At 53.5% G+C, this 26,679-nt stretch overlaps 2 protein-coding genes across 3 annotated transcripts; both read right to left on the bottom strand.

Moving 5' to 3' along the window:
- Positions 1 to 246: 246 nt before the first annotated feature.
- On the bottom strand, positions 247 to 5,760 carry PERM1 (PPARGC1 and ESRR induced regulator, muscle 1). Of its 2 annotated transcripts, XM_070384980.1 has the most exons (4): positions 5,663 to 5,760; positions 2,238 to 4,724; positions 1,600 to 1,725; positions 247 to 1,337 (listed from the first exon to the last, which is right to left on the bottom strand). In XM_070384980.1, the coding sequence occupies exons 2-4, from the start codon at positions 4,582 to 4,584 to the stop codon at positions 1,222 to 1,224; spliced, it is 2,589 nt and encodes an 862-aa protein (XP_070241081.1). In that variant the 5' UTR covers positions 4,585 to 4,724; positions 5,663 to 5,760; the 3' UTR covers positions 247 to 1,221. The 2 variants fall into 2 exon arrangements, with proteins under 2 accessions (XP_070241081.1, XP_070241082.1); XM_070384981.1 differs by having other exon boundaries at positions 2,238 to 5,734.
- Positions 5,761 to 18,325: 12,565 nt separating this feature from the next.
- Positions 18,326 to 24,777, bottom strand: HES4 (hes family bHLH transcription factor 4). Its single transcript, XM_070384991.1, has 5 exons — positions 24,509 to 24,777; positions 24,315 to 24,410; positions 24,141 to 24,228; positions 21,857 to 24,058; positions 18,326 to 21,310 (listed from the first exon to the last, which is right to left on the bottom strand). The coding sequence occupies exons 1-4, from the start codon at positions 24,614 to 24,616 to the stop codon at positions 23,682 to 23,684; spliced, it is 669 nt and encodes a 222-aa protein (XP_070241092.1). The 5' UTR covers positions 24,617 to 24,777; the 3' UTR covers positions 18,326 to 21,310; positions 21,857 to 23,681.
- Between the last annotated feature and the right edge of the window lie 1,902 nt (positions 24,778 to 26,679).

Here is a 26,679-nt window from a genome sequence, read left to right on the forward strand (position 1 = left end):
CTCTCAGGAAGGAATGAGGGAGGGGACTTGGGGCAGCGGCTTCACCTGGGAGAAGGAGGATGGCACAAGCATAACGATCAGAGGGCTGAGTAAGTCAGGTTAGCGAGGGCCAGAGTATGTGAAACCAGAGAGCACAAGAGTCGGAGGTCAGCGAGGTCTGAGACATGATGAGCAGAGGGAGGAGGGTGGCCTGGGCGTGTGTGAGTGGGATGAACTGGTCGGGAGAAACTGGCAAGAGACCAAACAGGAAGGAAAGAGGAGGTTTTATTGGTGCTGTGTGTCCATGCGTCCTGTCCTCAGCAGCCAGTAGTCCCCTGCGTCCTGGGGACCCTGCATGTGCTGCTTCCAGGGCTGGACACCCACCCAAGCACCCCTTGCTCCACCATTGCCTGCGCCCTACCCACTTTCCTGTCCCATCTCCAGCTCCTCTCAGCCCTGGGCAAAGCCAGGTGTCCAGTTCCTCCACCCGATACCCTTGCCTTCCATCTCTGCAGCCCCTCCAGGGCGCCCCAGAGGCCGGGCTCCAGGCCCTGCCTACGGACCCCTACCCCTCTGGGTACCTGCTCACCGTCTCGGGCAGGAACCAAGGAGGCCTTGACCAGACCTTTGGGGTTCCGGGGTCAGAGAAGCCTCAGAGGCCTCCACCGGTCCAGCCTCTTGTAAACAGGGCAGAGGCTGGGACACTGCCCACCCTCCAGCCTCGAGGCCCTCTGCCTCCTTGCTCTTGCCCCCTGCCCCGATCTCCTGCTGGGGCCTTGCTGCTGCTCTGAACCCCTCTAACTTCCACTGCCCTGTTGTGGCCCTCCCTCCAGAAGCATAACCACATAGGATGAGGATTCCAGTTAATTCCGGTTTCAGATAAACCACAAACAGTTCCTTAGTGTAAGTGGGTCTCATCCTGAGTGTCTGAGATTCAAGTTTCATTGGACGACCTGTGTTTTTTATTGCTAACCTGGCCACCTTACTAACCAGCTTCCTGCTCGGTCCCTACCTACCCAGCCTTCCAGAATCTCCCCGCTCCCAAGTGTGGAGCACAGCCTTGGCCTCGGCCACTGGTCAGACCCTCAGTGGAGTCCAGGGGAGCCGGGACCAAGGACGCAGTCTCCTTCTTGGACACTGCAGAACACAAAGAGTCAGAGGGCAAGGCCTGAGGGCAGCGCCTTGTCCTGAGCACCTGTGGACATTTCCTTGTCCTGCGTCTTCCTGGGCCAAGCCTGGGTCCTAGGGGCTGGGGCTGGAGCTGGGGCTGGGGCTGCGACTGCGGCTATGGCGCCCCCGCTCCACCTGCCGGCGGAAATATCGGATGGCAGAGATGGTGCCAATGTTGGCCAGCAGAACTGCAAGAGAAGCACAGACCTCCTGAGTGCCGGCTCTGTTCTGGCCTTGTCACCACCTTCCATCCACACAGGCTGACTCTCAAAGGACAAGGGCAGGCTGGCAGAGAGAGGGTGGGTCTGCAACGCAGGAAATCAGTCAGCAGAGAAACCCACACCTCCACATGGGCCTCTCATCCCTGCTAGCCCAGAAGCTGGGACTGGACACCACTCCCCCTCCACTGGACTTCTGAACACCAGCCCACCCCACCCCGGCCCCACAAACCTGTCTTCCAGGCATCTGGGGCATGCAGGTCTGACGTTCTCACAGCCCAGGTAGCAAAGGCTACGAACACCATGCACATGTCTTTCTGGCTGAAGGTGAACGAGGTGAGGGGACCCCCGGGTGCCACTGGGGAAGAGAAGCATGGCCTGAGCTCCTGCTGCCTGACTCAGACACACCTGCCCTGGTCACGTCTATCCTGAGTCACGTCCTTCCTATGACACCTCTGTCCCAAGACCCAGGGTAGCGTGTGGCATAGTTGAGTCAGGCCGACTTGGGCGAGTGCATCCGGGGCACTGTTTCCTGGTTTGTAAAATATCTTCTAGAGGGAATGTGAGCCTTACCTGCAGGCAGTGCAGACTGAGCTGGGGATGTCCCAAGTTGTCTGGGGCTGAACACAAGGTGACAGCCACTGTGGAGCCACCCCCTGCCTGGCTGGGGCTGCCCCTGGACTGTCTCCTGGGAGTCGGGGAGGAGGCAGGGGGAGGGGCCCTTCCTGAGCAGATCACCCCTGAGGCCCGCCCACCAGCTCACAACCCAGGATCCTGGCCTGTCCCTCCCCCGATGGCCCTCTTGGCTGAACTCCCTGGACAGTGTGTTCCCAGGTCCTAGACAGACCAGGAGGCCCCCGCAACACACACCTGCTTCCCTGATGGCCAGGGTGAGCTGTTCCACTGTGGCTGGGCTAGACTCCGGTGGGGCGCCAGTTCCCACTCCCCAGAGGACTGACCTGGAGGGCTCTGGGGCCTGCATCTGGAGAAGGGCGGCTGGCCCCAGTGTACCCCCTGACCTGTCCTCCTCGAGGAAGTGTTCATAGGCCTCAGGGATGGAGATTGGCATGGGGTCTCCAGGTGGAGGGGCCGGCACAGGCCCAGCCTTTAGGGGTGGGGCCTGGGAGCGGCCCTCCTGGTGCCTCGACCTCTGGATTTGGCTCTCTTGGAAGAAGAACTCACACACATCCGGCCACTGGACTTCGGCTGGAGCCTGGGCAGCCTCTGCTGCCCCCTCAGCCTCTTCGTCCTCCTCCTCAATGGTGTCACAAAAGAAGAAGTCATAGGCTTCCGGGAGGGTCACTGCAAAGCAGCTCCTGCGCCCTGGCCCCATGGAGGCAGAGGGGGCAGGGGGAGGCAGGTGCTTCAGAATCCGAGGCTGGGGGCTCCGGGGCCCAACTGCCACAGAGTCCCAGGCTCCAGAACCTCTGTGGCCCCCAGATGCCATCCTGGGGGCTGTGGCCGGAGAGGGTGGGCCTGAGACCTCTCCTGACCCTGGCTCTTCGGAGCTGGGCACGGCCACGGAGAATCGCACTTTCTTCTTCTTGGGTGCTTGGATGGGGCCTAGAGGGGGCTCCCCAGTGTGGTGTCCAGGGGCATCTATTGAGGGCTCCCCTCTGGGGTTCTGTTGGTGCCCCTCTAGAGACTGAACAGGGCTCAAACCCAGCTTGGCCACAGGAACAACCTCTGCTTCCACCATGTCAGGCCCAGCCTGGGGTGTGGGAGCAGGTGGTGTAGACACACCCACATCAGACCCAGCCTCGAGCACAAGGTGAGGCAGGGCTGTGCATGGTAAAGCCTTTGAGGCAGGCATAGATGAATCCACCTCTGGCTGGACCACTGGGCCTGGCATAAGCTGGTCCACATCTAGTCTAGGCTTGAAGGTGGGTGTGGACTGAGGCTCATTGGGTTGAGTGTTGAAGGCGGGTGTAGACTGAGGTTCATCAGGCTGAGGCTTGAAGGCAGGTGTAGACTGAGGCTCATCGGGTTGAGGACTGAAGGCGGGTGTGGACTGAGGCTCATTGGGTTGAGCGTTGAAGGCGGGTGTAGACTGAGGTTCATCAGGTTGAGGCTTGAAGGCAGGTGTAGACTGAGGCTCATCAGGTTGAAGACTGAAGGCGGGTGTGGACTGAGGCTCATTGGGTTGAGCGTTGAAGGCGGATGTAGACTGAGATTCATCGGGTTGAGGCTTGAAGGCGGGTGTAGACTGAGGTTCATCAGGTTGAGGCTTGAAGGCAGGTGTAGACTGAGGCTCATCGGGTTGAGGTTCAGAGGCAGGTGTGGATAGAGCCACATCTGACTTAATCGTGACGTCTAGAGGAGCCCCTGGGTCAGACGTGGACGCAGCGCATGGGTCAGCTCTGGGGCTCATTCCAAGTCGATCTGTTCCCTGCTCAGTAGTAGGGACAGGCGTAGACAGATCCACACCTGGCCCTTGTCCGGCCACCTGCTCGGGGGCTCCTGCAGACTCTGGCCCAGTTCCTGCTGTCTGCTTTGCTGCTCCTGCTGGGAGACCCTTCCCCCTGGACCCAGCAGGGCCGAGGCTGTCCTCAGGTTTGGCCTCTGTGAGCAGTGGGGAGTCCAGCTGGGTGGGAGCAGGGCCTGGGCCGCCCGAACGCCCACCCGCTTTGGTGCCTGCAGTGCGCCTCTTCTTTCGGCCAGGGCTTCTTGGCGGGGCTCCAGGGCTGCCAGGGGACCTCTGGGGGGCAGCACTGTGGCCAGGGGACTCAGGACTCCCAGCGGGCTCACCAGCGGGAGTAGGGGCAGGGCCCCGGGGGGCTGGCCCCCGCAGAAGCCTCTGCATCTCGTCTCTGGAAGACACTGGCCCCGGGAGGGATGAGCCCTGGACGAGAGGGGTGGCACCAGGGCTGAGGGACAGCCGAGCTTCTGACTGTGCGGACGTGCTGGGCGTCTGCTGACCCGCCTCTGGGGCCAGCATGGGTTCATGCCAAGACCTGCTGACCAGCTGCCGGGTGGCGGCCTTGTCCTCCTCCTCAAAGCTGGGCCAGCTACTTCCTCCAGGAGTCAGTTGCCCCTCGAGAAAGGGTGAGGGTCCTGGGGGGCTGCTGCCACTGCTGTCCCTTTGGTCAGTGTCGCTAGACAAGGGTTCATCCCCAGAGGCCAGGCCGGCCTGCAGGAGGCCACACTCTTCGGCAGCGGCTGAGAACTCAGCCCAGTCCTGGTCGCTCAGCTGGACGCTGTACTGGAAGTTCTCCATTCTGGGTCAGCAGAGGCACATGAGCCACAGACCAGGTTCTTCACAGACCCAGGCCTGGGGCCCCGGCCCGCACTCACTGCCACCACCCCACCTGCCCCCTTGGGTTTCCCTGGCCCAGAGGCCAGCCCTCCATTTCTGTCCTGAAAGAGAGCAGAACAGAGTCCAGAGAGAAGTTGTGCGGCTTCCTGGAGTTGGAGCATCCAAAACTCCTGCCTTCCCTGCTTCCCAACTGAGCGCAAATGGTAACATTAAAAGGACATGTTGCTACAATCCTGCATTCGAGCCAGTGAAGTTCACTAAAACACAGGGCTCCTCACCCCCAGGAGAAGTTTCCCTCCTCAAGGTGTGTTTTTTCTGTTCAGCTGAGGCAGCCTCCAGCTTTCCTGCAGAGCTGCTAGTACAAAGGCCAACTCGACACAGCAAAGCCCATTTCAAGGACCACCCACTAGGGTTTGGTTCACCTGAGTGATAGTTCTGGAGTGTCCCAATGTGCCCCAGGTGGCAGCTGGCCACGGGGGGAAGGGCCGTGGTGTCCAGCAGGTGACCAGTCTTTAGGGATGACCTTCCACCAGCCTTGGCTGGGACAGGCTGCCGGGCTTCTTCTGAGCCTACCAAGGTCACATCAATGCTGCCAGACCCCACTCAGGGTTCATCAGGGAGAGCCTGGCTCTGCCCCTGCCTGGGCAGGGGGTCCCAGAACAGAATGAGCCTCCTGGTTCCCACCAGCCCCCTAGGGCCACCGTCAGAGTCTGTGCCCCTGACCCAGACCTGCCCAGCTGACAAAGCCCTCCTCCCTGCGTCTCACTGAACCAAGGCAACCCTTCTTGGTTGGGAGCCCCTAACCTCTCAGCCCCCGATGGGGGGTTGCCCTTTGGCCCTTGGTCAGGTACCGCTGGACCCAGGGAGTGGGAGGCTATTGGCCAGAACAGTCCTGCGATGGAGGTGCCTTGAGACCAGGCACCATGGCTTCCTGACCCGTTGCCCCTTGTCCTCCTCTCTGGTCCTAGGGAAGCCCCCTGTAGGGGCTGTCCCCTTTGGGACCCCTTAGGGTGGGAATGAGGGGCTGACAGTACTGTACCTGGGACCCCACAGCCAGCCGGGGCAGCGGAGCTGGGCGTCCGAGCTGCCTGTCCCAGAGCGGCATGGTGCAGGGCTCACCACACAGGCCCCACCCCCATTGCCAAAAATACCACAGCTTCATGGTCACATGTCTCCTGCCAGGCAGCATAGTCCAGGCCACAAATAGATGGCATTTGAGGGGCTTCCAGCTACGTGAGGGATGCCTTCCTGGTCAGGTCAAATGCTGGTCGGAGAATGCTGACCAACAGTCTTGCCCGCAGGGGCCTCCCTTTCCCAAACTGAAGGCCACTCTGCAGTTCATCTTGGCTGAAGGCTGCTCTCTCCTCCTAAAGTGGCCCCACCCACTGTGAAAATTCAGACCCCTGCTCCTCCTGCTTCTTCACCTGCTGGCAGCCCCCCAAGACCAATCCAAATGCTTCTGGGTCTTAGGGCTTTACCCTGATGCCTTTGGGGAACAGAGGGAGTGAGAAAGTGATGAACCCCGAAATGAGGGTCCTGGAATGTTCCTAGAGGTCATTTGGACATGGCCACCGCTGACCTGGGTCAGGGCTTGCCCTCTGGTGTGGCCCGTCCCCTGGCAATGTCGTGAACCTGCCCGGTTGGGCTCTCAGTAGAACACCCACATGGGAGTGGTTGCAAGCGGTCGGGGAGAGCCAGTCACTCCTGCCAGCATCTCTCCTGACCTAGGCTCCTGCAGGCAAAGCCCAAGATGGGGGTGGCAAGCAGGCTGTCCCTCCAGGAACGGGGGTCTGGTGCTGCCACCCGCAGGTCACCAGGAGGAGAGGGCAGGAGACATGGCTTCTGGGAACAACAGCCCCTTGCAGGCACCACCCTGCCCAGCCCTCTGAGTCCGTCCTGAGAGAGGTGCCAGGAGGACCCTCTTTCACTGTTGAGTTTGGTAAGATATAGAGAGGGTGAGTGTCCGTAACCACACTTACTTACTAACTGTGGTTAGTAAGTAGCAAACCTGGGCCCTAAAGGCCCTGCTCAGAGCCATCCTGCCTCAAGGCTAGTGTAGCCTATCCCCAGGCAGGTACAGTGACACACACCCCTCCTGCTGGGGGACAGAGGAGGGAGTGAGGGGGTCGGACAGTAACCATCTAGACAGGTAAATGGGATCATTTCTGACAGCAACACATCATAAGAAGGACCTAGAGTGGAGAGGAGGGGGCCCTCTGAGGAGCGTCTGCGGGTGGAGTGGGGAGAGGGGGTGTGGGGACCATGAGGACTGAAGCTTTCAGTGAAGGAGACCAAGACACCCAGGAAGAACAAAGTCAGGTGGCATCCGCAGATGCCCTGGCCACCCCGGGTGGGTGAGCCTGGCCCGGGGTGTTTCCTCATCACTGAATGTGGAGAAAACCCAGGTTACCCTCCTGTGTCTCTCCTGTGAGACTGCTCACACAGAACACTGCTCTGCGCGGTGTCCCAAGGATGAAAGAACAGATAAAAAACCAAGGAGGGTCTTGGAATGCAGGAACGGACAGGCCTTTATCATCTTTCCCTCCCCCATGTAGTAACTATTAACAAATTTCAGGTCCTCCTGAGGCCCTAACGACTCCATTTGCCTCATCCAATCAGCAAATGACCCACAAGACCCCTATCCTGCTCCCTGAACCTTGGCTATAAAAATGGACTAAGGACCCCTGTTCAACATCATCTGTCCCTTGAGCCAGGCCGCTGTTCTAACAGCATCTCCCACTCTAATAATCTTTATTCTCCTCTCATTCTGCCTCATGTCTGGAAATTCTCCCGCGCACAGACCACGACACTCTGGTCACCAAAAGTGGTGGGGGAGGTTCCTACGCCAGGCAATTTGGCGACACCAGCTGGATGTCCCACAGGTTAATTCAATTCTGATAGTATCTGGAGACTCTTGGGTGGGGGCTCAGTCCCACAGACTGCTCTCAACTTCAGGTGCCAATGGCAAAGAGTGGTCCCCAAGTCACCCGCCACTTCTGTCTAACTTGGCTACAACTCAGAGGTTCCCATGACCACCTGCCCCTTGCATTCAATTAATTTGCTAGACGAGCTCACAGAACTCAGGGAAACCTTCACTAACACTCACTAGTTCATTATAAAAATTTGATGTTTTGTTGAAGGATAATCCCATGGACAGAGGAGTCTGGTGGGCTACAGTCCATGGGGTCACAAGGAGTCGGACATGACCGAGAACACACACATCTACAAGATGAAGGATATGGGTGAGGTCCAGATGGGGGATGGGCAGGGCTGGGGGGCTGGGGGCAGGGACGCCTCCATGCGTCAGTGTGGGATTTTGTGGAGGCTTCCTCATAAAGGCATAATCATTTATTAGTCCCATTTTCAGCTCCTCTACCTTCTCAAGAGAATGGGGGTGGGGCTGAAAATTCGAAGCTTCTAATCTGGCTTGGTCTTTCTGGTGACCAGCCCCTACAGGAGCCTCATTAAAACAAAAGATGGCCCTGTGCTCTCAGAAGAAATTCCCAGGTTTTCAGGAGTTCTGCGCCGGAGCGGGGCAGACAGCGGGACCCCTGCTGTCCGTGTTCCTGCCATCACACCATCCTCTCCCTGCTCCTCAGCAGGCTCTGCACTCAGCAGCTGAGGCCCTGTTGGTCACTTCGCTGTGGGGGGAGGTCCCACTGCATCACTTCCTGTGGACAGACATGTGGGTCGTTTGCAGCAGCTATTACAAAGAGTGATGCTATGAACATTCTGGAACCTTTCTCTGGGCAGTCTTGGAGTCATGGGGTCAGAGGTGTTTGTCCAGCTCTAGAGGACACTGCCCAACAGTTTCAAGGGGTGGTTGTGCTTTGCTCCAACATGTCTGTGCCCACATCGTCTGGTGAAGCACTTACCTTAATAATAAAGTTATTGGCCTTTGGCATCATCTTTAATGAGGACGTGTGTCTCTTCAATGCTTCTGTCTTTTCCTATTGATCAGCAAATTTGGAAGACTCAACAGTGGGCACAGGACTGGAAAAGGTCAGTTTTCATTCCAATCCCAAAGAAAGGCAATAACACAGAATGTTCAAACTACCACACAAATTGCACTCATTTCACATGCTAGCAAAGTAATGTTCAAAATTCTCCAAACTAGGCTTCAACAGTAGGTGAACTGAGAACTCTCAGACGTTCAGGCTGGATCTAGAAAAGGCAGATGAACCAGAGATCAAATTGCCAACACCCATTGGATCAAAGAAAAAGCAAGAAAATTCCAGAAAAACATCTATTGTTTCACTGACTACATTAAAGCCTTTGACTGTGTGGATCACAACAAACTGGAAAATTCTTAAAGAGGTGGGAATACCAGACCACCTGACCTGTCTCCTGCAAAACTTGTGTGCAGGTAAAGAAGTGACGATTAGAACTGGACATGGAACAATGAACTGGTTCCAAAATGGGAAAGTAGCACGTCAAATGTATATATTGTTACCCTGCTTATTTAACTTAAATTAAGAGTACATCATGCAAAATGCCGGGCTGGATGAAGCACAAGCTGGAATCAAGAATGCTGGGAGAAATATCAATAACTTTGGATATGCAGATGACTCCACCCTTATGGCAGAAAGCAAAGAGGAACTAAAGAGCTTCTTGATGAAGGTGAAAGAGGAGAGTGAAAAAACTGGCTTAAAACTCAACATTCAAAAAACAAAGATCATGATATCCATTTCCATCACTTAATGGCAAATAGATGGGGAGACAATGGAAACAGTGAGAGACTTTATTTTCTTGGGCTCCAAAATCACTGCAGATGGTGACTGCAGCCATGAAATTAAAAGATGATTGCTCCTTGGAAGAAAAGCTATGACCAACCTAGACAGCATATGAATAAGCAGAGGCATCACTTTTCGGACAAAGAGCCGTCTAGTCAAAGCTATGGTTTTCTAGTAGTCATGTATGGATGTGAGTTGGACCATAAAGAAGCTGAGCGCCAAAGAATTGATGCTTTTGAACTGTGGTGTTGGAGAAGACTCTTGAGAGTCCCTTGGACTGCAAGGAGATCCAACCAGTCCATTCTGAAGGAAATCAGTCCTGAATATTCATTGGAAGGACTGATGCTGAAGCTGAAGCTGAAGCTCCAATACTTTGGCCACCTGATGAGAAGGGCCGACTTACTGGAAAAGACCCTTATACAGGGAAAGATTGAAGGCAGGAGAAGGGGATGACAGAGAATGAGATGGTTGGATGGCATCACCAACTGGATGGACATGAGTTTGAGCAAGCTCCAGGAGATGGTGAAGGACAGGGAGGCCTGGCATGCTGCAGTCCATGGAATCGCAAACAGTCAGATACGACTGAGCAACTGAACAACAGTTTTAAATTTTAAAATAGTCCAAGTTATCAACAATTTCCTTTATTCTTATCACTGTTTATGTCTTTTTACAGAACTCTTTCCCTGCCCCTCCAAATCATGAAGATTTCACAATGTCTTTGCACGTTTTTAAAGCTCGGTCATTTCACCTCTCTCACTGGGAATACAGCCCACGTAGTCTCATATCAGTGGGCGGTGGGAACTGATTTCAGTGGGCGGTGGGTGATGGAGGTTCTTTCACAGTTTTGTTTCCAGATGGGCACCAGTTGTCCCAGCACCACGTCAGGACGCCGTGGCCCAGGTGTACGTGTGTGTGTGTGTTTGTGTGTGTGTGTGCACGTGCATGTCTACAGAAGCACAGCAGTAGAGTCCCCCCATGGGATTCACACAATAAGGAGGTTTGGAGAGTTTGGGGCAGGAGTTTTTCAACAGCTGCCATGACTGCCCTGGGAGAAAGTAAGGTTCTGCGGGGAGGCAGAGGTGCCTGGTTCCTGGGGCTGGAATTACCAGAAGTGTTCCCTTCCATTCCCCCTCCTCAATCATGGGCCTCCTTATGGGAAGGGCTCTGGAGAACTTGGGCATGTGCGCACTTCTGAAGCAGGGGGCCTTAGGTCTCCCGGGATATCAGTAAGGAGTACGGAGAATGGGTCCCTCTGGTACTCGGCCAGCGGTACCGCCAGGCGCCACCAGAGGGCGCGCGGGCTCCACGGGAAGTCGACCTAGTGCGCGGCTCCGGGCCCTGGTGGGGTGGCGGGTAAGGGAACATTTAGGGGGCGCTAGCTGGGGCGATTGGAGAAGGAAATGGCAACCTACTCCAGTGTTCTTGCCTGGAGAATCCCAGGGACGGGGGAGCCTGGTGGGCTGCCGTCTATGGGGTCGCACAGAGTCGGACACGACTGAAGCGACTTAGCAGCAGCAGCAGCAGCTGGGGCGACCCACTCCAGTACTCTTGCCTGGAAAATCCCATGGACAGAGGAGCCTGGTAGGCTGCAGTCCATGGGGTCGCTAAGAGTCGGACACGACTGAGCAACTTCACTTTGACTTTTCACTTTCCTGCATTGGAGAAGGAAATGGCAGCCCACTCTAGTGTTCTTGCCTGGAGAATCCCAGAGATGGGGGAGCCTGATGGGCTGCCCTCTATGGGGTCGCACAGAGTCAGACACGACTGAAGCGACTTAGCAGCAGCAGCAGCAGACCTAATGGAAGCAGAAGATATTAAGAAGAGGTGGCAAGAATACACAGAACTATCCAAAAAAGATGTTAATGATGTAAATAACCTCGATGGTGTGATTCTCACCTAGAACCGGACATCCTGGAGTAGGAAGTCAAGTGGACCTTAGGAAGTATTGCTACGAAGAAAGCATTGCTACAAAGAAAGCGAGTGGAGGTGATGGAATTCCAGCTGAGCTATTTCAAATTCAAAACATGATGCTGTTAAAGTGCTGCGCTCAATATGCCAGCAAATTTGGAAAACTCAGCAATGGCCACAGGACTGGAAGAGGTCAGTTTTCATTCCGATCCCAAAGAAAGGCAATAATAAAGACTGTTCAAACTACCACACAATTGCACTCATTTCACATACTAGTAAAGTAAGGCTCAAAATTCTCCAAGCTAGGCTTCAACAGTACATGAATTGAGAACTCCAAGATGTTCAAGCTGGATCTAGAAAAAGTAGAGAAACCAGAGATCAAGCTGCCAACATCCATTGGATTTAAGGAAAAGCAAGAGAGTTCCAGAGAAACATCTACTTCTGCTTCATTGACTACAGTAAAGCCTTTGACTGTGTGGATCACGACAAACTGGAAAATTCTTAAAGAGATGGGAATACCAGACCACCTGACCTGCCTCCTGAGAAACCTGTATGCAGGTAAAGAAGCAACAGTTAGAACCAGACATAGAACAACAGACTGGTTCCAAATTGGGAAAGTAGTATGTCAAAGGTGTATATTGTTACCCTGCTTATTTAACTTAAATGCAGAGTATTTCATGTGAAATGCCAGGCTGGATGAAGCACAAGCTGGAATCAAAATTGCTGGTAGAAATATCAGTAATCTCAGATATGCAGATACACCACCCTTATGGCAGAAAGCAAAGAAGAACCAAAGAAACTCTTGAAGAAGGTGAAAGAAGAAAGTGAAAAAACTGGCTTAAAACTCAACATTCAAAAAACAAAGATCATGATATCCATTTCCATCACTTAATGGCAAATAGATGGGGAGACAATGGAAACAGTGAGAGACTTTATTTTCTTGGGCTCCAAAATCACTGCAGATGGTGACTGCAGCCATGAAATTAAAAGATGCTTGCTCCTTGGAAGAAGAGCTATGACCTAGACAGCATATGGAAAAATAGAGACATCACTTTGAGGACAAAGATCCATCTAGTCAAAGCTATGGTTTTCCAGTAGTCATGTATGGATATGAGAGTTGGACCATAAAGAAGCTGAGCGCCAAAGAATTGATGCTTTTGAACTGTGGTGTTGGAGAAGACTCTTGAGAGTCCCTTGAACTGCAAGGAGATCCAACCAGTCCATCTGAAAGGAAATCAGTCCTGAATATTCATTGGAAATACTGATGCTGAAGCTGAAGCTCCAATACTTTGGCCACCTGATGGGAAGGGCTGACTCATTGGAAAAGACCCTGATACTGGGAAAGATTGAAGGTGGGAGGAGAAGGGGACGACAGAGGATGAGACATTTGGATAGCATCACTAACTTAATGGACATGAGTTTGAGTAAGCTCCAGTAGTTGGTGATGGACAGGGAAGCTTGGAGTGCTGCAGTCCATGGGGCTGCAAAGAGTCAGACACAACTGAGCGACTGAACTGAACTGAAAGTCAAAGAAACAGATCCAATATGGAGTCTAAATTTGCTCTTCCCTGTAGCAGTTGCAACTCGTGGGCTTGGTTACCTGGAGGCAGGTGGAATCTTCCTGGACCAGGGATTGAACCCATGTCCCCCGCACTGACAGACTGTTAACCACTGGACCGCCAGAGAAGTCCCTGGTCTTTTTATAATTAATAAGTAGTGTTCCATTGTTGGACATGCCAAGATTTGTTTATCCTTTCATATGTTGATGGACATCTGGGGCTATTATATATAAAGCTGCTAGAATGTTTAAGTCTTTGTGTGAACTTAAAAAAGAATATATAAAGAACTCCTGGGCTTCCATGGTGGCTCAGCAGTAAAGAATCTGCCTGCGATGTAGGAGTCCCAGGTTTGATTCCTGGGTTGGGAAGATCCCCTGGAGAAGAATACCCACTCCGGTATTCTTGCCTGGGAAATCCCAGGGACAGGTGGGTAGCAAAGAGTTGGAAATGATTTAGTGACTAAACAACAACAAAGAACCCTTAAGACTCACCAGTAAGAAAACAAAGAGTACCTGGTGGTCCAGTGGTGAAGAATGCAGGGGACACCAGTTTGACCCCTGGTCTAGGAAGACTCCATGCGCCACAGGGCAACAAATCCCATACACCAGGACTACTGGAGCCCACGCTTTGGAGCCTGCGCTCCACAATAAGGGAAGCCACTGCAGTGAGAAGCCCATGCGCCACAGTGAAGAGTAGCCCCTGCTCTCTGCAACTGGAGAAAGCCCACATGCAGCAACGAAGATCCATCACAGCCACACCTTCTTAAAAAAGAAAGAAAACAAATTACCCAGTGAAGAAAATGGATGAAAGATTTGACCAGTTATTTTATGGAAGACGATATGTGGATGCATTTAAACATAAAAAGATGCTCGACATCATTAGTCATTGAGGAAATGCAAATCAAAACCAAAATGAGACACTACTAACCACCTACTGGAACAGTAAAGTTTAAAGGTCTGACCAAACATAGAGCTGGCGAGGATGTGGGGCACAACTGGAGCTCTTATGCACCCCACATGGAGATGAAAAATGATAACCACACTGCAAAGCTACTGCTTCAGTGACTATGGTAAAGCCTTTGACTGTGTGGATCACAACAAACTGTGGGAAATTCTTAAAGAGATGGGATTATCAGACCATCTTACCTGTCTGCTGAGAAACTTGCATGGGAGTCAAGCAACAGTTAGAACCAGACATGGAACAATTGACTGGTTCAAAATTGGGAAAGGAATACATCAAGGCTGTATATTGTCATCCTGCTTATTTAACTTAGATGCAAAGTACATTATGTGAAATACTAGGCTGGATGAAGCACAAGATGGAATCAAGATTGCCTGGAGAAATAGTAACAACCTCAGATATACAGATGATACCACTCTAATGGCAGAAAGTGAAGAGAAACGAAAGCTTTTTGATGAGGATGAAAGAGGAGAGTGAAAAAGCTGGCTTAAAACTCAACATTAAAAACACTAAGATCATGGCATCTGGTCCCATCACTTCATGAGAAATAGAAGGAGAAGAAGTGGAAACAGTGAAAGACTTTATTGGGCTCCAAAATCACTGTGGATGTTGACTGCAGCCATGAAATTTAAAGACGCTTGCTCCTTGGAAGAAAAGCTATGACAAACCTAGATAGCATATTAAAAAGCAGAGACATCATTTTGCCAACAAAAGTCCATATCGTCAATAGTATGTTTTTTTTTCCCAGAGGTCATGTATGGATGCAAGAGTTGGACCATAAAGAAGGCTGAGTGCTGAAGAATTGATGCTTTCGAATTGTGGTGATGGAGAAAACTCTTGAAAATCCCTTGGACAGCAAGGAGATCAAACCAGTCAATCCTAAAGGAAATCAATCCTGAATATTCATTGGAAGGACTGATGCTGAAGCTGAAGCTCCAATACTTTGGCCACCTGATGCAAAGAGCCAATGCATTAGAAAAGACCCTGATGCTGGGAAAGACTGAAGGCAGGAGAAGGGGACCACAGAGGATGAGATGAATGGCATCCTGGACTCAATGGACATGAATCTGAGCAAGCTCAGGGAGATGGTGAAGGAAGCCTGGACTGCTGCAGTCCATCGAGTTGGAAAGAGTCCGGCACGACTAAGTGACTGAACCACAACAAATTCAGATATCCTGCACAATTTGTTGAAAGACTATTCTTTCCTCTACTGGGTTGTTTTGACATCCTTGTTGAAAAGCAAGTGACTAAAAGTGAAGGCTTGTTTCTGAACTCTCAATTCTTTTTGTTTTTCTGGCTACTTTATTTTTTTTTAATTGAAGGATATTTGCTTTACAAAATTTTGTGGTTTTCTGTCATACGTCAAGAATCAACCATAGGTACACCCATGTCCCCTCCCTCCCAAACCTCCTTCCGTCCCCTCCCCATTCCACCCTTCTTAGATAGTCGCAGAGTGAACTCTCAATTTTATTCCATCAAATCAATATGTTCAACCTCGTGCTAATACCGAATTGTCTTGGTTATTGTAGCTGTGTAGTAACCTTCGGAATAAGCAAGTTTGAGTCCTACAACTTTGTTCTTTTTCAAGATTGTTTTGGATATTCTGGGTCCCTTGGATTTCCATATAAATTTTAGGAGCACCTTGTCAATTTCTATGTTAACTGAAACTTTGAAGAGATTGTATTGAATCTAGCTCAATTTGGGAAATACTGTCATCTTAACAATGTTAAATATTCCAATCCATGAATGTGGAATGTCTTTTTGTTTATTTAGGTTTTTTAAAATTTTTTCTAAATGAGTTTAGAATTTTTAAATAATTAATTTCTGTCAACAATGTTGTATAGTTTTCAAAATATGTTTTGTTCTTTTATTAAATTTATTCATAAGATTTCTATTCTTTCTGATGGTATTATAAATTGAATAGATTTCTTATTTCATTTTCAGATTGTTAACAGTGCATGGAAATATAATTGATTTTAAAATATTGATCTTGTACCCAGGAAACTTGCTTAACTCATTTATTAATTTTAATGGTTTTTCTTAGTGCATTCCATGGAATTTTCTACATATAAGATCATATCATTTGAAAATAAAGAGTTCTACTTCTGTTCTTCAATATAGATGCATTTTATTTCATTTTCTTGCCTAACTGGCCTGGCTAGAACTTCCCACACCTTTTGGAATTTTTTGTCTGTTTCATTTTTGTTTTGGCAGTTCTCTAACTTTACAGGACAAGCAGCAGTTAGTGCTTATCCACATTAACTGTCTGTAGATGTTTTAAAGTGGTGGCATGTACATAGGTAACCAACATATAGAGCTTGTTTGGTGAATCTTCATCTTCACTACACTTTCATCTTGGAATAGAACTGGTGAGAGCAGAAATCAGTTTTATTGCTGGGTTTCAGCTATTTGATTATGATGTTTTTAAATGTAGTTTTCTTCAAACTTCTTGTGCTTGGATCTGTGGGCTTATCGTTTATGTCAAGATTGTAAGGCTTCGAGTCATTATTTCTTCAAATGTTTCTCACCTTCCCCTACCCCAGAAGCCAATGACACGTATGTCAAGCCCTTGATGTTGACCACAGCTCACTAATGCTCTTTTCTCCACTCCTAGTTTAAAACTCTGTTTTATGTTCAATAGTTTTTATTGTTATATTTGCAGTTTACTAATAGTTTCCTCTTCTGCATTTAATCTCTAATTTGCATTACTCCCACCCAGTGTGTTCCTTACGTCAGACATCATAATTTTCTTTTATCTCTTTGGCTATGCTGAGTCAGTTGCAGCATGCTGGATCTTCAGCTACAGCATGTGAACTCTTAGTTACAGCATTTGGGATCCAGTTCCCTGACCAGGGATCAAACCCAGAACCCCTGCATTGGGAGCGTGGAGTCTTAGCCACTGGACCACCGAGGAAGTCCCCCATCATAATTTTCTAAACGTTCATTTGGGGTTTTTTATATCTTCAATGTCTCCAACATATTCAGTCTTTCCTCCAGCTTCTCAAACATGTGACTTGCAGCTCTAACTACTGTTTCAGTGTCCTTGTTTATCATCTGTGACATTTCTAGGGTGCTTTCAATTGATTGAACTGTCTCCTTATCATAAGTCAGATTTTCCTGATTCCCTGTGTGCCCAGTAATTTTTTATTACTGAACGCCAGGCATTAATTTCAATGTGTTGGGTTCTAGATATTAATTTTTTTTCTGCTATGAACAATCTTGAGCTGTTCTGTGTGCAGCGTTACTTGGAAACAGCTTGAGCCTTTCAGATCTTGTTTGTAAACTCCGTTGGGCAGGCCTGGAACAGTGCTTCACCTGTGCTGAGCGTTCCTCACTGCTGGACAAGACCCTGTTGGTCACTCTGCCACCCGCCCTGCAGTTGCAGGGTTTCTGTTCTGGCTGGTGAAGACTGGAACTCTGTGAACTCAGGGGTTGCTGTCTAACCCTCTGGGGGTCCTTTCCCTGGCCTGGAAGAGTTTCCTCACAAGGGTATTCTAATCAGGTCTGAGGGTCCCCTGCAGCTCTCTGGAGTTCTGTCCTGTTATCTCTCTTCTTTCTGACCCCTGTGCTATGAACTCCAGCTGCATCTGTCCCTCAGGACTATCAGCTCCATCTCCTCGACTCAGGGAGTCTGCCTGGCTTCGGGCCCTGCACCAGGGCCTGAAAATTGTCTCCAAGTCGTCAGCTGGGGCTGTGTAGGGCCCACTCCACTTCTTTTCCATTTCCCAAGGACCAGTCTTTCATTTTCAATCTATGTTTTGGGAACTTCATGGTTGTTCAGTGGTTAGGACTGAGTGCTTTCACTGCTGTGGGCCCGGGCGATGCACAGTGGGCACCGGCATCACATAAGAACCAGAGCTCCTCAAACAGGCACCTGCTCCGCAGAGAAGATCAATTTGTTTTCTTCAGATGTCAGCAATGAAACTTCTTAAAGAAGAGTTCTTCTCCAGCTCCGCAGGGGGTCATGGTGAGTGACCTGCTGCTCCCGTGTGAATCTTACCTGGACAACGCATCCTTGGTGCCCGCTATGTAAAATATGTCATTTTGATATAAGATGCTTTGTCTCAAAAATGTCTATGAGGGGAGTTCCCTGCTTGCCTAGTGGTTAGTATGCTGGGTTTTTCACTGCCGTGGCCCAGGTTCAAGTCCTAATCAGGGAATTAATATTCCATGAGCTGTGCAGTGTGGCCAAAAAAAAGGGTAAGACTATCTTTGATGTCATTGGAAAAGACCCAATGCTGGGAAAGATTGAGGGCAGGAGAAAGGGGCAACAGAGGATGAGATGGTTGGATGGCATCATCGACTCAACGGGCATGAGTTTGGAGCAAACTCTGGGAAATGGTAAAGGACGGGGAAGCCTGGCGTGCTATAGGCCATGGGGTTGCAAACACTCAGACACGACTGAGCAACCGAACAACAACAAGGGTGAAACAGTCCTCAGAACTCGCTGAGAATCTGCTTCTCAGGTTATAATCCTCAGTTTGGCTCAAATAAAATTCCCTTTTTTTTTTTTTTGTTTTTGATAGTTAAATGAAATTTCATTGACACATTACAGGCTTTATTTCATTCACTCCACACAATACTCCCCAGCTCCAGGCTGGGGCGGATCCAACTTTCCCCAGGACCCTGGGGTTCAGGCTGGAACTCCTCCCGACCCAGGAAGACATCGATCGCTGGGTTTGCACAGGAGTCAAATCTGTGTGGCAGGGAAGGACCTGGGCACAAGACGCACCAACCCAAATACCCAGAACTCCTGTTCCTGTCCTGGGAGGGGCAGTCAGCAGCCACCTCCAGCCTCCTGTCTGTGTAGTAACATCAAGCCCAGGGGTCCTGGTCAGCAGGGCTGCCCTAACAGCACAAATCAATAATAGGAACCCAGAGGCAAATGCCAGCATGGGTGTGCGTTCCATGAGGACCTCTTTCCAGGGAAAGCCTGCCTTCCGGTCATGTCCTGAGCATGAGCTCTCCCTTCTCGTCCCTTTTGAAAAGGAAAGGCACTAATCCATGACCGAATTTCCTTCCAGAGGCCCCACTTCCTAAAGCCACCACCTTGGGGGGTAGTATTCAACATATGAATTAGCAGGGCAAGGGACAGTTTGCAGACAAATATCCAGTCCATAGGACCTGGGCTCTGCTCTGGAAAAGTCTAACCAAAAAGTTTGGGCTCCAAGTGGGCAGACTGGTCAGCTCAGTCGTGGGATGTTACCCTCACCTCTTAATTCAACAAAAGAAACTTCAGGGGACACAGAGAGAAGAAAATCCCATGTATACACAGCCAGATGATGCCCTGTCCCACCTGGGGTTTGGTCCAGAACCAGCCTCCTGATCCAGGTAGAGGAAGAAGCTCGGCCAGGTCTTCCCTAATACTTTACTGATCCTGGGCTGGCAGGGAAAGTCCAAGCCTAGGGCCCCAGAGGCCTGCGCTTTGAAAGGCCATGTGAAGGGAGGGTCAGGAGCTGAAGGGCCCTGGCTGGAGCCCAGCCCCTGGATATCGTGTATGGCCCAGGTCATGGTCAGCTCATATGTCAGGGGATGGACATGGCGGCCAGGAGAGGACCATGGTGCCTCCCCACACCTGGAGCTGCTGAGCCCTATCCCACGTGCTAGACAGAGTAAGGGGTGCTGGGGGATCCTAGCGAAGGGAAGTCCTCCTCTTCACCAGCCTCTGGCCCACTTGTGGGTAAAGACGGGAAGGCAGGAATTGGCCCCCACGTCCCCACACAGACATGCAGACTTTTTGTTTGAAGCAGGAGCCCAGGAGGTGAGCCCAAAGTCACCAGGTGGGTGTCAGGGTCAGGCAGGACACCAAGAAGAGACCTCTGAAGCAGCATCAGCCAGTTGCCTCTTGGTCACCATGGACACCAGGCTGCAAAGAAGGTTGATGTGCCCACTGGGGACAGGTCAGTGTGGCCCTGGGGGCAGGTTGCAGGGTTTGTGCTGGGAATGGCAGGCTGATGGGAACAGGCCTCTCTGGGCAGGGCAGTCAGCTCTGTGGTTCCCAGCATGGAGCATCGCCCATGCCTGTTTTTGTTTGAAATCTGGGGCCCCAGAACCCCCAACACCATGTTCTGATACAGTGTGCCCCCTCAGTTACTGAAACAGAAATGGCCCTAAGCCCTGCCCACAAGCCACAGGGATGGGGCCTGGGCTGTGGCTGGTCAGCCCAGGATGGGAATGGAAGGGGACAGGGGGCTGGCCTGTCCCTGCACCCGTAGCTGGCACTCACAGGGGAACTGCTTCCCAATGGACATGAGTCCAGTCTGCTCTGCTCATCACCACCACTGCAAGGGCTGTTTCTGGGCCTTGCTCCACCCATCCTCTTCCACAACCCCATCATCAAGTGGGCACGTGATGCTGGAGGCCCTGGGTGACCATGGGCACGTTAGTTGTATACTGCTATTGTTACTTACAATAACTTTAATTTTACATAAAACATTGTTAATTATAGCTGTACAACAAATTAACCTACAATTTATCCGTTTAAAACAACAAACACATTATCTCACACAATTTCTGAGGGATAGGAGTCCTGGAACTGCTCAGCTGGGTGGTCCCGGCTCTCAGTCTCTTCGGATTGCTACTGAGATGTCGGCAGCAGCTGGGGTCCCAGCTGAAGGCTGGAGACCAGCTTATAAACCCCACACTCTGTTGGCCGCTCCATAGCAAAGAACAGCTGGCCTCCTCCAAGTGGAGGATTTTAGGGACAGAGAGAGACAGGCCAGGATGCCCCTGCGACCTCATCTTCTACAGGACCTTACTGCTGATGCAGGTCAACCTCAGTACATTCAGAGGTAGAGTACCAGGTCGGGGCTCTTGGGGGGGGTGCCTCCTGGGAGGCTGTCAACCCCAGGGCCTGTTTCCTTGCCCAGTGGTGCCTCCCAGGATAGGTATGGCCCCTAGAGCTTCAAGGGGCAGAGAGCAGCCAGACACGGCTCCAGAACCCTCTGGGCTCAGCTTCTTTCTTGGGGGAAAGGGGAGCAGGTCCTAGAGCCTAGAGGAGGCTGTTGGGGCCTGGAGATAATCAGGTGATCACAGGAGCTCTGGTTGGGAAGCTAAGGGCTCACCTTTCAAAAGTCAAGGCTTCCAGGAGCCCCAGGTCCTACCCCATTTCAAACTCCCAAGTACCTGGAGTTTTCTGGGCCTGGCGAGGCCGACTGCTGTCACCGTTAGGACCAACTCTTTCTCCAGATTTCAAACACCTATGATTTGCTGTCATTGTTAGTCCCCAAGCCCTGACCTCACAGGCAAGAAAGAGGGACCCAGAGTCACAGGGTTCCACAGGGCGAGACACCCACAGAGGCAGGCAGAGCACCTGACTACACACAGGAATTCAGCAAACACTCATTGACCCTTGGTCCCCACCAGGAACTGGGCGGATGGAGGCCACAGAGGAACACCGCTCCACCTGCCAGTGGCGGGGAAAAGGGGCCACACCCTCCCCCAGAAGGAGGAAGTTCTGGTTCTTTCCCCACCCCCTCCGCACTTTTGTCCAGAGAAGGTGCTTCTTCTATTATCCACCGAGAAAGTCTGCAAGACAAAAGCCAAAACACAAATACTTGGGGAGGGGGGGTTTGCGGTGCAGAGGAATTCCCCAGAGCCCCTCTGAGGCAGGGGAGGGACAGGCAATGGGTGGAAGAGTGGGGAGGGTGGGAGGAAGAAGAGTCCACCCCAGCTCTCCACAGACCAGGCAGGGGTCCAGGCTGAGTGTGGAAAGGGCCATGGCTCCACCCCCAGCAGACGCCAGGATACTGCCCTCAGCTGCCCAGGGGCAGCCTGGGGAGGGGCCCAGCCTCAGCTGTGCTTCCTCAGACTCCCCTAATCTAATCAAGGGTGACACTCCTTTCACCCAAGCTAATTAATGAGGCCTGTATGGCCTGAGCGTCTTTCTGTTCCAAGCAGGTACTGGGGATAGGAGTGAGTGACACAGACAGGGCCCTGGCCTCCAGAGCCCTTGGAGCCTGGGGTGGCTATCTCAGGTGGGAAAGTGGGGAGAGAACCTCGGGGGGCAGGGAGGGGGCTGAGTAGGGAAGGGCCAAAGGGGGCAGGGAAGGGACAGAGACACGAGGAACTTGCCTGTCTGAGGAACAGTGTGGTTCCCTCGGAGCTGGAGAGGTCCCTGGAGGGCTGACAGGGGCCTCAGCACAAACACCTCTTTGGCGACAGCGTCTTGAGGACAGATGACCAGGAACAGGAAGTAAGGAAGTAAAGGGAAGCACAGCCCAGGAACAGGGGGATCTGGTTTGACACTGTGATTGCCCCCTCCCTGAGGAGTGATGACTCGAGCTCCATGTGACCTTCCTGGGCAGCCCTCCTCCCTCTGGCCACCAGGTGGGGAGATCCCTCTTATTCTTTCAGGCCACATGGAACCCAGCTCTGAGGAGGCCTTGTCCACCCCTCTACCCACCCAACCACCTGGCTTCATATCCCAAAGTCCCTTGTCTTCCCCTCCTGCACTGAGCCTCCACCCCAAACAGCTCCCCTTCCCCAAAAAAGCTGAAATTCTGGCTCCTGAAATGGACCCTCTGCAACTCTTCTGCTGGGAGGGCTCCCAGGCTGGTCAGCAGTAATGTCCCCACAGTCCTGCTGGTGACCCAGCTCTCTGAGCCTCCCCAGGGCCTGGACCAGTGAGTGTGTGCAGGTCCCAGGGTGTGGCTCCTGGCCCACATGGCTGCCACTGCCCCAAACCCTGGACACCCAGGGAGATGGGCCAGGCAGCCAGAGAGCAGGAGGGGACTGGCTTGGTGGGACTTGAAGGGCCCTGCTTGGTGTGCACGGCTGAGTCCTGGAGGGCAGATGAACCTTGCTCAGGAACTGTTGGGGTCATTGGAGGAGGAGATAAGCCTCTAGCAGTGACTAACCCCCCTCCTCCCTGATGCTCCCTGGCCAGGCAGGTAGCTGGCAACCATCTGATGAAATTGGCTGTGGGTGGGAAACCCATCTTGCCTTGACCTCAGAGGGCTCAGGATGAGACACTGCAGTGTCAGCCACATGACTCAACCACCTCCTCACTGCCCCTGGAGCACAGCGTTCAGCAGCAGCCTGAGGAGACCTAGGACCACAGGACAGTGGCTCCCCGGCCAATGCCCCACGCTGGCTAGGATCACTGTATTGTGGGGTCAGCATACAGCCAGTGTTCAAGACAGGAGCATAGGCCTGCCAATGAACCCCCAATTCCTTCCTACTGTCGGGGGACTCCCTCTCAGGGGAGGACTGGGCTCTGGCGGGAGGTGAGCCCCAGTACAAAGTGCCCTTTGTCAGGCCGGTTGGGGGCCCTGCCTCTAGGACTCAGATGCCCTCTTCTGCTGGCCCCCATCTGCTGGGCAGAGACTGGCTTGGGGCAGGCTTGACCCACAGGTGCCAAGAGTAGTTCTGTGCTCCCCCGGGAGAAGGCAGGCGGTGCACCAGGCCAGAACCCAAGCTTCAGCCCACCTCAGCCCCAGAGACAACAGCGTGCACACGTCTCTGCCTTCCAGGGGCCTCAGGAGGGGTTGCGGGGAGAGAACTGTGCCCCAGGAGGATTCACGACCTCTTCTCAGCACTGGGAGACGCTCTGGGAAAGTGGTAACTGTTCCAGTCCTGCCTGAGCCCCCCAGGGACATCTCACACACACCCTCCTCCCTCGAGGCGGTCGGCTTCAGCGCAGAGGGACACAGCCAAACTCAAGGCCGGCCGAACCCCTGAGCGGCGCACCGGCCGGCCCAGGTGGGAGCTGAATAAATCCCCACGGCCCGGCCCGGCCCGGCCCGCCCCGCCCGTTCATGAGAAGACATCAACCGACCCCGGCGCTGGGCCTCGGCCAAACTGGACCCTTCACGAAGACGACAAAACAAAATTCCCAGCCGATCTCTGGAAATAACCATTTTCTGGCACAGTCTCAGTCGGTTGTAGGGCCGCGGTCTCACCGCAGCCACGGCCTCCAGGGCGCGCCCTGGCCCTGAGCCCCGGCCCCGGGGGCGGCGAGGGCCAGCCCGGGCAGGAAGATGGGTGCCAAGGCCGCCCCGGGGCGCGGCAAGGGGCAAGGGCCGTCAAAGGCTGGCGGCGGCAGGCGGCCCGCGTAGATCTCGGGCTCCTGGGCTTCAGTGGCTGGGGCCAGTGGAAGCGGGCGGCGCGCGGGCCCCAGCCGGGCCAGGCAGGCTGCCAGATGGCAGAGCAGACGAGACCGCACGTCCGCAGGGACGCCCTCGCAGCCAGCCAGGAAGCGATTCACTTCGGCCAGACACTCATGGAAGCCGGCGCGATACTTGCCCAGGATGGCGGGGTCTGAGCGGAGGGCAGCTGCGGGGGTGGCAGGGACAGGCGGTCGGCGCCCGCGGCCTCAGCCCCGGCCCCTGAGCCCTCGCCGCCGCCCTCGCCTCACCTGTCACCTGCACGCGCCGCAGGCTCTGCAGGTGCCTCACGGTCAGCTCCAGGATGTCCGCCTTCTCCAGCTTCGAGCGGCGGGAGCTCTGCGGGCGGGGCCGGTGAGGGCGGCGGGCCGCCCAGGAAGGCCGGGATTCCAGGCTCCCCAGTCTTGTCCCCACCCCCAACTCACCTCTTTCCTGAGGGCGTCCAGGAGGAGACTCTGCAGCTGAGCCAGACTCTCGTTGATGCGCGCTCGGCGCCGCTTCTCCATGACGGGCTTGGAGGACTGTGGAGCCGGCAGCCACTGAGTCCTGCAGGCATCAGCTCCCCTCTCCCCTTCGCGGCCCCCCGCTCCTGCCAACCCACGCGCGGCCAGGTCCCCACCTTCCGGTGCTCGGCCACGCTCCGGGGCTGGTCTGGGGTCCGGCTGGCGCCGGCCGCCGCTCCCGCCCGCGGCGAGGCCCTCGGCTTCCCCGGGATGTCCGCAGGCATGGTGCGCCCCTTCGCCACCCCCAGCCGAGGGCAGGCTGGGCGCGCGGTTTCCCAGGCACTTCTCCCGCGGGTCCCAGGCTCAGCTACCAAGCGCGTGTCTGCAGCAGCCCGGCTATTTAAGGCAGCGCGGCTGCGGGGCGTGGGAATCCCTCTCCGCGTTCTTTCCCACACTCGAGCCAGCCAATGAGCCGCCGGCGCCGGGCAGCCCGCCCCCGGCCCCTGCCCCCGCCGGCTGTCAGTCACGAGTCAGCTCCCGGCCCACAGACCCCGCTGGCGACAAAGGCTAGCCGGGGCACCCCGCCCGCGCCTGCCTCGGACCACGCCGGCCAGGCGGGAAAATAGCCGCGCCCCGGTCCCCAGTTCCGAGCGATGCGCCGGGAGGGGGCCTCTCCGGGAGGGCGGAGGCGCGAGGCTCACCTTCAGGCCGAGCGGGGACCGCGAGAAGTCTGAAAGGAAAATTCGCGAGGGGCCCTTATGCGCTCACGAAGAACCGGCGAGCCTCCGCCTTCCGCGGATCCCGCGGGGGCCTTGGACCTCCGCGCAGCCTGCGAATCTGACCCTCGCCGCCAGCAGCACCTGCACGATGCCGGGGACACAGTGAACATGGAACACCAGCTGCTGGACAGGAGAGAGGCTGACTGGCCAAGGTCGTGAGGGAAGCAAGGTGGCATCACAGGGCCAAAGAAAGTAATGCCGCAGAGCAGATAGTGACGTCATCACAGGCAGGATGTTGTCATGGTATGGAATGTAAGGATGTTACTGGTCAGGCTGGTGATGTCTCCAAGCAATCATAGGTGATGTCTCAGGGTTAAGGTAGATGATGACACAAGCCAGATGTAATGATGTATGGTCACTGGTGATGTCACTGTCTTCTGGATTACCCAAAAGTGATGAGCCAAGCAGCAGCCAAGAAAGTAGAACTCACAAAAAATGAAGGATAATTGTTACATTTCTGTTTGTTATTTCAAAGAAGCACGTGGAGGAAAGAGGGCTAAGCTTATTTTCGTGTTTGATGCTGTTTTCACTTTGAATTCCCTTGTGGGGCACAATCATGTTTTGAGTTCTGGGGATGCCAGCCCATGGTGGCCTGGGCAGTCTTGTCTGCATCCCACAAACCTCTCTGGAGGCTCACTGTAGGCCTGACTGTCCTTGGGGCTGGGGAGGCCTCTCCTGAACTCTGAACTGATGTGGGAGGAAAAGGCAAATGAGCAAAATAAATAATGACATGGTTTCCAGAGACAGAAAGAAATGTGTAGGTTTTGGGGGGAGCCGAAAGCCTTCTTTCCACTGAGTGGTCTGGATGGTATTTTTGCAGTGAGCTCTGCTGGAGAAGGCAATGGCAACCCACTCCAGTACACTCGCCTGGAAAATCCCATGGATGGAGGAACCTGGTAGGCTGCAGTCCATGGGGTCATTGAGAGTCGGACAAGACTGAGCGACTTCACTTTCACTTTTCACTTTCATCCATTGGAGAAGGAAATGGCAATCCACTCCAGTGTTCTTGCCTGGAGAATCCTAGAGACGTGGGAACCTAGTAGGCAGCCATTTATGGAGTCGCACAGAGTCGGACATGACTGAAGCGACTTAGCAGCAGCTAGCTGCAAGTCCAGAGGAGGAAGTGGCATTCCCAGAATGGAAAGGAACCACAGGGCCAAGGGAGGAGGGGCCGGGACAGGTGGGAGCCAGGCTCTAGTGGCTTCAGGTCCCCAGAGGGGTCTAAGAGAGTCATGCTTGGCTTTTCTGAGCAGCAGAGTGGCCCAACTGGCAGCTCGGAAGGGCCACCTCCCACACTACATTCTACCTGGTGGGTGGCGATGCTGGCTGGCCCCCACCTCAATACCCTTTCCCAGGGGTCCAGTCTGGGGCCCAGTGCCGACGCCTGTGATGCAGGTTTGATCACTGGGTGGGGGAAGACACCCTGCCCCCTCCCCGGAGGAGGAAATGGCAACCCACTCCAGTATTCTTGCCTGGGAAATCTTATGGACAGCCTGGCGGGCTACAGCCAAAAGGGTCACAAAGAGTCAGACACAACTGAGCAACTGAAGGAAGGACCCTCCTGTACC

This window comes from Bos mutus, chromosome 16 (assembly GCF_027580195.1).
Source record: "Bos mutus isolate GX-2022 chromosome 16, NWIPB_WYAK_1.1, whole genome shotgun sequence".
Taxonomy (NCBI): Eukaryota; Metazoa; Chordata; class Mammalia; order Artiodactyla; family Bovidae; genus Bos; species Bos mutus.

Bases quoted from the DNA above. Each gene is read 5' to 3' on its own strand.
- PERM1 (XM_070384980.1), bottom strand. From the start codon at position 4,584: ATGGAGAACTTCCAGTACAGCGTCCAGCTGAGCGACCAGGACTGGGCT. The intron at 1,726-2,237 runs GTGTGTGTTGCG...TCTCTTCCCCAG, and splicing joins CCTGGCCATCAGGGAAGCAG to TGGCACCCGGGGGTCCCCTC. The intron at 1,338-1,599 runs GTTTGTGGGGCC...CTTCTCTTGCAG, and splicing joins CCCAGATGCCTGGAAGACAG to TTCTGCTGGCCAACATTGGC.
- HES4 (XM_070384991.1), bottom strand. From the start codon at position 24,616: ATGCCTGCGGACATCCCGGGGAAGCCGAGGGCCTCGCCGCGGGCGGGA. The intron at 24,411-24,508 runs GTGGGGACCTGG...CCGGCTCCACAG, and splicing joins GCGTGGCCGAGCACCGGAAG to TCCTCCAAGCCCGTCATGGA. The intron at 24,059-24,140 runs GTGAGGCGAGGG...CCACCCCCGCAG, and splicing joins GCGGCGCGTGCAGGTGACAG to CTGCCCTCCGCTCAGACCCC.